The sequence below is a fragment of the Dicentrarchus labrax genome, unplaced genomic scaffold (genome assembly GCF_905237075.1).
Source record: "Dicentrarchus labrax unplaced genomic scaffold, dlabrax2021, whole genome shotgun sequence".
NCBI classification, from domain to species: domain Eukaryota; kingdom Metazoa; phylum Chordata; class Actinopteri; family Moronidae; genus Dicentrarchus; species Dicentrarchus labrax.
In genome coordinates this window covers 8,565-19,478 of record NW_026136919.1, presented here as the reverse complement: position 1 = coordinate 19,478, position 10,914 = coordinate 8,565, and the positions used below count along the sequence as shown (strand labels likewise).

The 10,914-nt window shown below is 39.4% G+C and overlaps 2 protein-coding genes across 2 annotated transcripts; both read left to right on the top strand.

Annotated features, from left to right (window-relative positions):
• Nucleotides 1–795: 795 nt before the first annotated feature.
• Nucleotides 796–3,494, top strand: LOC127360678 (cytochrome c oxidase assembly factor 3 homolog, mitochondrial-like). The gene is made up of 2 exons (XM_051395134.1): nucleotides 796–1,004; nucleotides 2,528–3,494. The coding sequence occupies exons 1-2, from the start codon at nucleotides 836–838 to the stop codon at nucleotides 2,632–2,634; spliced, it is 276 nt and encodes a 91-aa protein (XP_051251094.1). The 5' UTR covers nucleotides 796–835; the 3' UTR covers nucleotides 2,635–3,494.
• A 4,415-nt stretch (nucleotides 3,495–7,909) lies between these two features.
• Nucleotides 7,910–10,671, top strand: LOC127360677 (C-type mannose receptor 2-like). Its single transcript, XM_051395133.1, has 4 exons — nucleotides 7,910–7,941; nucleotides 8,451–8,755; nucleotides 9,416–9,705; nucleotides 9,783–10,671. Exons 2-4 carry the CDS (start codon nucleotides 8,467–8,469, stop codon nucleotides 9,969–9,971), a joined length of 768 nt encoding a protein of 255 aa, XP_051251093.1. The 5' UTR covers nucleotides 7,910–7,941; nucleotides 8,451–8,466; the 3' UTR covers nucleotides 9,972–10,671.
• Nucleotides 10,672–10,914: the final 243 nt, after the last annotated feature.

The window sequence follows — 10,914 nt, the reverse complement described above, 5'->3', positions numbered from 1 at the left end:
ATCTTGTGGACACAAGTTATCTTAACATAGTGGAGAAGTTTGAAACATTGCTGTGTTCATTGCTTTATTTAAGCAGTCAGTTTGTTATGTTATTGGTGGGTGAGCTGGTTGATAAGATAGATGAGAAAGATAGCTTTCTGTTATTCGCCCATTTTACTGAAGGGTCCATGCCCCTATAAACAGAATCTGGTGGACATTCAGATTTCAGCAAGAGCAGCAAGAATCTCATGCTATGACATTCAGAGGTGAAAATAAAACTTGATAAGCTGAGTTCTCTCCATTATATGACAGCTGTGTATGGGGTGCCGTTTGTAAAGCGGCTCAGGCTGAAAATAACAGCAACATTTTGTCACATTTAGCTTCAAACAATGTTTAAAAAACTGGTAAATATTGACAAATATTGTAGTAAATGTGCAAAAAAGTGACCCTCAAAAATTCATACCAGTTTTTTAAACTTTTTTAAACTAAGCTAAATGTGACAAAATGTTGCTGTTATTTTCACCATGAGCCGCTTTACAAACGGCACCCCATAGCTGTGTGCGTCTGAAGCCGTTAGAGATGTATATGAATTTATAGTGAATTATCTTGTGCCCAAGAGATAAATAAATTGTGCGCACAAAATAAAAAACTATTTCCTTTTTGGGGACTTTAGGGGCTCCGTAAGAACCTGTCTGTTGAAATTTGACCATTTATTAGGAATCTTGCTTATTTACTCAGATGATTTAATGCACACTCCGGTACCATAGGGGGCAGTATTTCCCCCCCTCCTCTGTTAAAGAAGAGTTCTTCCGGTTCTTCTGGTGCTTCCGGCAGCTGATTATCCCAAGAAGTCCTAATGGCAGAGAAAGCAGCAGAAGGATCCGCAGAAGCTTCACCAACAGCGGCAGAGAGACAGCTCCTCCGCCGCCGACAGGAGCTCGACTACTGGAAGAAAAACGCAGCGCGGCTCCGCAGCAGGAACCTGCTGACCGGCCTGGGGATCGGAGCGTTTGTGGTCGGCATGTGTATCCTTCACAAGGTTTCCTGGTCTCATAGATGTCATATAAGCAATTACACAAAACACATGAACTGCGTCCTTCAGTCAGGGGCTCGGAGGATGTAAGAAGCATGAAGAATCAGTATCATTTGCTTGTTGTTATTTCTGAATATTAAACCTTAGTCTTTATCTTTTCAGCACTGCATCCAGTACACTCATATTTAACTAATCATAATAATAATAATAATTTTTACATAGTTTCTAAATGGAAGACTGGAAGATAATCTATTAGTCATTACTCTTTTCAAAAGTAATATTAGTACTTTACTTATTATTCCCTGCCGACAGTAATTACTTACACTACTAATAGGCTGGGGACGTTTATGAAAATTTCATGTCACGATTATCCTATATTATGCAACTGATTATGCTGCCAAAATAATTGCGATACACCATATTATCACGATAATCATGAAAATGTACATACTGGAACACACAGTCCTATATTGATTTCCTGATTGATTGATTTTTAATGATTATTTTGTATCACAATTATTTTGGTCAAGATAATTGTGACATGAAATGTTCATATTGTCCCACGCCTAAATCACACTAAGCAAGGTAAAAAATATGTTCAACGTTAAGACTCAGAAAGAACCCTTTTTACTCTCTAAAGAGAAACAAATGAAAGAAAACTGAGTCAGTCTGTGGTTCTCCTGGTGATACACAACCCTCCTGGAGCTCCTTCATTGTTAAGGTCCTATTGTCAGAAATAGAATATATTATTCATAGTTCTATTTTCATTCGTGTATAATCACCTGAATTGAATATAGGAATTGTGGTGTTTTTGTTGCGAGCAGTGTTCAGTTAGTTGCAAACAGCATCTTCATCGCGCGATGCTACTAAATCCTACACACTGGTCCTTTAAATGAACTCTGTACAGAGGAAGATCTGTTCTCACAAAACACCAGATATTGACCTCTCCTCAATTTGCTTTCTATGGGAACAAAATCTAGTCTATGATTAACTTTGTTTATTGGCCTGTTTTGTAAAACACTGCATGTGTTATGTGGTATCACATTGTGTTGCAGTATAACTGTCTGTCACTAGAGGGTGCTACAGTATAGCCCATGACGATAATAATGCCCAATACAATAACCCCTCAGCTGTGTAAGATGTAACAACAAGCACTTTCTCCAACTGTTTTTTGAATATTGATATTATTAATCTAAAAACATCACTGTTTCTTAAATTTACAGACTTACTATGAACAACTGAAACTCAATGAAAAGATTTGTTTCTGGTCATTTTATGAAATTATAGAAAATGTATTTTATAGAAAATATAAAAGAAGGCAGCTGATATCAAGTCAGTTCATCCCTACTGAGGACAATAGTGCATTTGTTGGTTTGTTTTTGTACCCAATAGGTCCAGGCCAATAATCATTCAAAGAATGAAATTCCAAACATCTTAAACACCCTACTAGGTAAACAAGGTACATGGCGATTTTTAAAATGTTATCGTGTTTTCCTTTAACCTGTACTTGTCCAGTCAGCTACACCATCCTGTCCGTCAAACAGGAGAGAATCATGGAGGAGCTGGATGATGAAGCCAAGATCCACATCATCAGAGGACCTCGGACCGGAGCCAACTCCTGACGACGCTGACCATGAACTGTCCTGGAATACATGGAACTGTTCCCTCACCGCAGGGCGGGGGGTCTGTGTGTGACTTCCATAGTGTGTATGGTGACATACTAACTTACATACTACTCTAATTCACATGAAGACATCACAGATTCTTTCATTTATTATTTTCTGTTTGGAAATACATCAAATCTGTTGGAACTGTTCATTTCTGAACTCTTTTCTGCATTAAGGTAAACCTGCTGTGAATCAAGCTCGACATGTTGTGGAAAAAATGCTTTGCTAATGCTATGTACAGGTCCATAACTTCCAAATCAATTACTAATCATTTCTGAGACACTTCCTCAAAGAACTCTGCAATTTGGTACTAATTATTACTAACTTATTATTGTAGAGAAACGGTGTTCAGTTGGTATATTTCCAATAAATGAAATGTAATTTGTGATCGCAACAATTAACGTAAATTTAACTAATACCTGTGAAAACTGTGAGACTTGCAATCCAATCACTACAACGTTTTCGCAAAATTGACCAATCATTGTACATGCATCCGGGAAAACCTTTCCTTCATGCTTGCAAGGAAAGTGGTATTCAGTTGGTTGTAATCTGCAACTTCACCACTAGATGCCACTAAATCCTACACTCTGGTTCTTTAACAACAGTCAACATCAGTAAAGTATAATATATAATATATATATTTATACAACTTCCCATTTCAGTTAGATTCCTGCAACAAGTGATCAAATCATTGTAAACATGGAGCCAATTTCTTCTTTATGAGGATTTTTTAAATCTTCATTTTTCTCTACAAATCTAACATCTATGAAGACAAAAACCATGTTTCCTCTTACCAATAAAAATTGAATAATCTGCTTTTTTTTTTCACCATTGTTTCCTTTTACGGAGTCAAAGTCCAAACTGCACAGCCAATGAGCAATAGTCGTCTCCACTCAAAGTACGTAATTTGAGGCTTGAAAATGGTACACCATAAACTATTGGGTTGGTTGCGAGAAATGTTTTGAGGAAGCTAAAAGCAAACATGACAGCTTCCATTAGGCCCATAATGAACGTTCCTTCATTTTGACTTCAGTCCAACAGATTTCATAATAACTGATAAATCTGGGTAGTGCTAAACCAGGTCATGTCAGAGAACAAGACAATGTGAGTTGAAGGACAAATTTGCCTATCACTGAGCCATGCAGGTATTTGAATGCAGGAACAATTATGTAGATAAGCATATGTGGTCGATTTTAAAGGCAGAATATATGTGGGGTGTTGTATAAAGAACCCAATATCAATTACTCAATATTAAAATGGCATTGCTCAAATTGGCCTAACCTGGTAATGAAGGCTGTGGATGCTAAATCAATCATCCAATGGTGGAATAGGGTAGCATGTGGCAGTGAACTCCATGAGCTAGCACTAGGTTCAGCAATGCCATGCTGCAGCATATAGTCTACTTCCTTACACAGAAGCTGATGCTTAACAGGATTAACTCTGTAAGGAGGTTGCTTAATGGGAGCAGCATCACCTTCATCATTGTCATCATGAAGGACATTGGTGTGTGTGGGCACATCAGAGAAAAGGGCAGGGTATTTGTAAATGACTTCAATGGTGTCAAAAACGGTTTGGGGGATCCAGGTAAGAACGATCGGCATCCAAACTGGCCAGGATTACAACATCAGTGTCCTTCTCACCTAAATAGATTGGAGTGTTCAACACAGCAACAGTCTTGACATTTGAAAGCACAGCCTGGTTCCTTTCAGTGTTCAACAATAGGGTTTCAGATTCAAATCACATGAACATGTTTTACGATCTGGGATCTCAACCAAGGAGTTATACTCACCACCCTGGTGCTCAATGACAAATGGTCCATTATACTGAACCTGCAAAGCAGACCCCGGAAGTGGCAGAAGGACTTGGATGTTTTGCCTTTTTATTATACCACCCCTTCATCCTCCCTTAAGCTTCCTTCAACATTTGCTTGGCCAGTTCACATGCCTTGTTAACAAAATCTAAGAGGTTAGAAGGAGGCTTGTTTTTCCGACCATTTTTCAGTTTTGAAGGGCCCCACAGTATGGCCAAAACACCAGCTCAGCTGGACTGAAACCAAGAGACTCTTGGGTTACTTCTCTAGCTGCAAAGATGAGTAAAGGGGTTCCCAATCTCTCTTAAAGTCTTTACAGTAGGGTAATGCATGGCATGGGCAACGACATGTAACCCCCATCAAAACCTTGAACAATAGCCAGGGGCCGACTGGGACAATAATTCAGGCCTGGAATTTGATACCATCCCAGGCCACCACCACCCGATTAATGCAAAACAACAAGAGTGAGTTAGGTTGGCGCCTACTGATGTAAGAGTGTAAAATAATAAAGCAAAGGCTCCACATGCGCCCACACACAGCTTTTTCTGTTTCTTTCCCTACAAAATAAATGTTTCTGTTGTGCTGCAATAACCTGTACTCAAATCACATAAACTGAAACGATGTTCCTGCTCTGACTCTTCACCACTGCCATGACAGCAGGAACTTGCAGCACTAGTGCTGCTGACCGTGCTGACACTGCTCCCTTCTCCACCGATGTAAAGAAAAATCCAAAAGCCACCCATCATTTCTCAGCTATTCAAATTCACTAATTGACAATTTTTATATGCATTTGCTATGTTCATATAACAACAAATACGTTCTTAATCTCAGTGGGATTTTACCTGGTAAAATAAAGATTAAATGAAACAATATAATACAAGGATTTCAATATTCATATAATTTATTATGTTGTGTCTATGTTAGTTAACCATATTATAAAATTTGCAATATCCTTTGTTACAACTTAAAAGATTTGTTTTATTAAGTCAGTTTTAGCCCATCAGCTTCCACAAAGTGGAACTAACCTCCTCATGAAGCTGGTGGTGCTGGATAGACTCTGGTTGTGTGTCTGTTGTCACCACTAGTGTTTAATGTCTTACCGGCTCCCTTACTGACCAACAAACAACAGCCAGTGTTTTTAGCTTTTTAAGCCTCTCTCTCTCTGCTCCACCTTTCCTCTTGGGCTGTCGATCTCGCTCCATTTTTCAAGCATGTAGAACTACAGGTGAGGGAGGAGGGGGCGGGGGCCGGGGCGCAACTTGTTGTGTGTGTGTGTGTGTGTGTGTGTGTGTGTGTGTGTGTGTGTGTGTGTGTGTGCCTGCAGTGCTGTGACAGAGAGCCTCAGAAAAAGAGAGGAGGGGGTGTTTTTGTGCCCAACGTTGCTGCGCAGTCTGTGTGAGCTTCAGTGAGGCAGATACCCTAATGAGCCGCAGACGGATTGTTTGTCCGCCACTGACAATAGCATTAGAGCCCAAGGCAGACTTGTTAGTAAACTGGAGGAAATACTGGAGGATCAAATAGTGAAAAGCTCCAGTCTCTCTAGTTCTTAACAGGTGGCTTAGTTATAGAATCAGAAACAAGAGAGACAAAGCCATCCATAAGAAAAGACGAAGAGCAGGATGCTCTGTACAGTTATTAAGTCTACCAGCTCAATGGATTTTTGTTTCTTGTTCAAGACAGGGCAGTTAGCAAGAAGTTGACCACGTTGCTATAGAAACAGGCCTTTTCACAAGGAGAGCTTCCAGTGATAGACTTTCTGACAAAGGAGGCAAAGACAGTACTTGGACTGGGAGCTCGAAGGACAGGGGGACTTTAAAAACTACTAGCACAGAATGAGGCGGACACAGCGGGGTCGGATGGCTGACAGAACCGGAGTGGGCAACGGAGGTCAACTTCTTGACATGAAACAGAGGGACAGGAGTGAGTTTGTAGCGAGTTAATTTTTTGGGTTAATTTCAAAACTTGTTATATGACAGTTTCCTTGACATAACAAGGAAACTGGTGTAATTGGTAATAAGGAATGTATTATTTTCTCTGGTTTCTTTTTTTTTAAACTTTGGCAGGTCTGGTTTATTGTTATCATTTAGGCAGCACTAAAAGAAACAGATTGTCTGAAACACACTGACAGATCAGATCAGAGTGTCTTAAACGTAAAAACAGAAGTTACAGTATATTCTTGATTGATACATCACTTGAACAGTTAAATAAGTTAAGTTTCTCTGTGCTTACCATAAATCGTACAAACAGGATTTTGTGCGGCACATCTAGTCTGAAAGCCAAATATACAGCTTACACTAGTGTGATGGGGAAAAACAGTGCACATTATTTGCATATTCATTCTTGATGTTTCAGTAGAGGAGGTAGATGCAATTACCTAAGCAAGAAGCTAACATGTCACAAAAGCCAATTCACAGGGTGTCCAAAGGGTGGCACGGGTGGCACAAACAGTCACATATATTAATAAACAGTACATTATTGTGGCACATTAGTTAAGCATTAAGCATTGAATAGAAATTTCTAAAGGTCAATCAAAGATCAGTTCATTGTTTTGTTTCCAAGTCTTCAGACTTAATGAATTAAATAAAATAATTCATTGATAGTGTTTGGAAGTATTTGACACCAAACTGGGGAGACCAGGCATTCTTTAGGGGTGGCAGCTACCTCACCATTGCACCCCTCATTTTCTCAATAAAGGTTAAATTAGTAGTTAAAGAAAGCACTTTTTTTTTCAGTATTTCAATGTGATTGACCTATTCTGACCTGGGGCACAACAAAGCATACATTTTTTACAATTCCAAGGACAATGAATTATGTTATTATAAGTAATTAATTTAATGTAAGCCTACATATTCCTCTCTTGACCGTCAAGCAGCTATTATAGTCTAACAATAGAGATTCTAAGTAACTGGAGACAAAACCTTTTTCTGTACTCCATGTAGAACATAAACATTGCTCAATGAAATCTTTTGAGAAATGTAAACATTATAGCGCCTTTTTTCAGAAAACCCACGACACCCCTGTTTACTATTTGTTTACATGCCAGTCTTGCCTGGTCTAATATGATGGATGCGTTGACGTATCCCAGCAACGGGCCGAAGCGGCTGATGTGGCGTCTATGTATATATTTCTGTGCAAAGGACCAAACACCAGGATGCTAAAGATCTACTTTGCATGGCTGCTGCAGGAATTTACATGGAAAAGCAAAATGACATGAAGATGAAGAGAAAGGGAGAGCGAGAGACTGACAGGGTGGGTGGGTGTCTTGTGACCTTGTGAATGTCATAGGTGGCATGATTACTCTGCATATCAGCTGTTGGTCTAGTCAGAGTCCATCTGAGCTGTGATTGGTTGGCCATGAATATTTCAGACTTCAGTACCTGAAATAACCCAAAGCTGCCCACCCTGCTGCTGTTGTCCAAGGTGAGTGCTGCTGTAGGAACAAGCCTGCCAAGGTAAGTAGAGCTAGGGCTAGGCAATGACACTGGTATGGCAAAGGAAGCACTTAAAGAACAATAACGGTGTTTTTAAACATTTTAGCTTACATTTCCTGCTGACTATTTTCCTAAACACAGGTTAGGAATTATTGAAATGACTGTGTGTGGAGCACGGGTTGTTTCCGGTTCCGAACTCTGTAGGTGCGGATGGGTGAAGGTTTGCAAAACTGGACCCGTGCAAGACTCTGTCTACCACCCTCCAGTGTTGATTGAAATGAGAGACGTGTGGAGTTGTTAGATGGATTTGCCCTGAGCTTACAAGTAGGATCTCACACTTTAACTGGCATTCCATTGTGCTTTCTTTAGGGACTATTTCTTTGGTACAAAGTTCTTCCAGCAAAAACAGACTTTTGTGTGCGCTGCATTAAGAATTACTGTTCACCTCAGTTAGCATTTATGAGCTCTGATCAAATCAGCACTTTTTCATTCTTGTTCAGTGCTCAATTACAATGTGCATGTGACTGCAGGTATCTGGTGGAAAACATGAGGAGGGAAATCTGCATTCTAGTCCCCCTGCTGCTCCTTCTTCCTCCTGTGTGTGGGCAGGTTTCACGCCTTAGACCTAATGTTACTTTTCACAAATACCTGATGAACTGGACACAGGCACAGTTATACTGCAGGGAGAATCACACAGACCTGGTCACCATCAGAAATGAAACAGAGAATTTGGACAAATTCCATGGCTGGATCGGTTTATACCGAGAGAATACAAGCTCTGACTGGAAATGGTCCAGAGGAGATGTGATAGCCACCTACTTCCCCTGGAAAAAAGGTAAGCAGAGCTATAATGTAACAGAGTAGGGAAGATCAATGCTCTCAGGCTTATGGTACAGTAACTTTAAGATGATTTTGTTCCTTGCATCTGATTAATTTGATCATACAATGTTAATATGTGTGCCGTTTTTCTTTTCTATACACAATAGATATTATATCATAAATTATTATTTTAATTTAGAAAAGTCAGACTTTATTTCACCGCTGTCCTCAGCCAGCCTCGTCTGCTAAAAATTACATTTATACAAGTAACAGGTCATTAGCCTCAGTGATCATGATTGTATTTTATTTGATTATGGCCCACAGAAAACACATCAGCACGCTGTCAACTTATTTCACTGCTTTTCTGCACAAAATGTGGCAGTGACAATTTTGGCAAGCAAGAATAGACTGGATTAGAGTTACTTGTATAGTTCTATATGCTTTGTTTTTTTAATCTGGCTATAAAGGTGCAGTGTAACATTTAGGAGCATCTATTGTCAGGAATGGAATATAATGTTCCTAGGTATGTTTTCTTTAGTGTATTATCTCCTTAATATAGGAGTTGCTGTGTTTTTGTTTCCTTAGGATGAGCTGATTACCTACAGACATAGTCAACTAAGTGAAGTAGATATTTGTATTGTTAATTCAGTCCCCTCACTTCTCCTGCTTCTTACAGATCACCCAAAGGATGGTGAAAACTGTGCTTTTACAAAAGAGGATGGGAAACAATGGCTGGCCACTAAATGTGAGTCCCATAATCAATTCATGTGTTATGAGGAGAATCTGGTTCTGGTGAAGGAGAATGAGACGTGGGAGGATGCATTAATGCACTGCAGGACCCTGGAGGCAGTGGACCAAAGTAAGCCAGCCACTGATTACCAGAACCACCGCTATGACCTCGCCACCCTGCTCACTGTAGATGACCTCACCTTTGCACAAGAGACAGCACAAGAGGCTCCACATGAGGTAGGGCAGTTTTCTACAGTTTGTTTGTATTACTGAGCAACTCCTCTGTGTTTACAGCTCTGTGCTAATGTTGGTAGGTGTGGACGGGCCTCCGCTACCTGGCTGGTCAGTGGGTGTGGGTGGGTGGAGAACCAGGGCCACCCAAGAATATTAACAGCTGCCCGACTCAGAGGTTCTGTGGCATCCTGAGGAAGAACGGCAGCTTGGATATAAGGGACTGCATGCAGAAAAGGTTCTTCCTCTGTTACAAGAAGCCTTCCTCATAAATATTGTGTTCAAAAGAAGTCCTCTTCTTCCTCCCTGGCTCATGTTTCAATTCTGTCATTACTGAAATATTTCTCAACAAAGTCAGTCCTTTCTATTCACTGTAATGCGATAAGTCGTATATACATTTTAAGTAACACAAACTCAACTTTTTAAGTTAAAAAAGATTCTTGACACTAACTTAGTTTTGTAATTTACAGAAACATTCCTGATTAAGTACTTTCACTAGCTATTTTGTTTGACAGTACAAATCAGTGTCATTTGAAATGACTAAAATGACTGGTGTAATAAAGTTGTGTGTATGTATCTATTATTACTATATTCAACATTGTGCTTTTTATTTGCTTTGTAAGTCGAAGGTGCAAAGTTATTGTCACATAATATTCAATATCAAGTTAACGTTTTAACTTTCATGTTAAATGTCACTCAGCTCTACAGAGCCTTTTAGCTCATTGTTTTGGTCAGAAGTGTTTCCTGTTACAAAAAAAAAGTACATTAGCTGTGTGTTGTCTGTCTATCCATTATAATTAAAATGATAAAGAAACTAGTGAACCATCAGTGAGACATAAGCAGTGGTTACAGTCATTTGGCAGCACTGTATCCATTTCCTTTTTAATCCATGTAGTTTCCTGCTCCTATCTGGAAGCAGACCAGTTTAATCTCTGTGTGTGACGTCAGCAATAAAAGCACATTAAGCTGGAACTCTGTAGTCTGTTGGTTGCATTTTGTTAACTTTAAGCTATCCTCTCTGTTAAAAGAATGTAAGATAAACTCACACAGTCATCAAAGCTGAAAGAGTAGATCAGAATCTCTGAACGGTGTGTTCAGAAACTCTGATGTTAGGATGTTTTATGAATCTGTAAATGTTCCGTGGAAAAAAATATTAGAATGAAGCATGCTATTAGACATTCAACTTTCAAATTTTAATTGTGATCTTGTGAAATG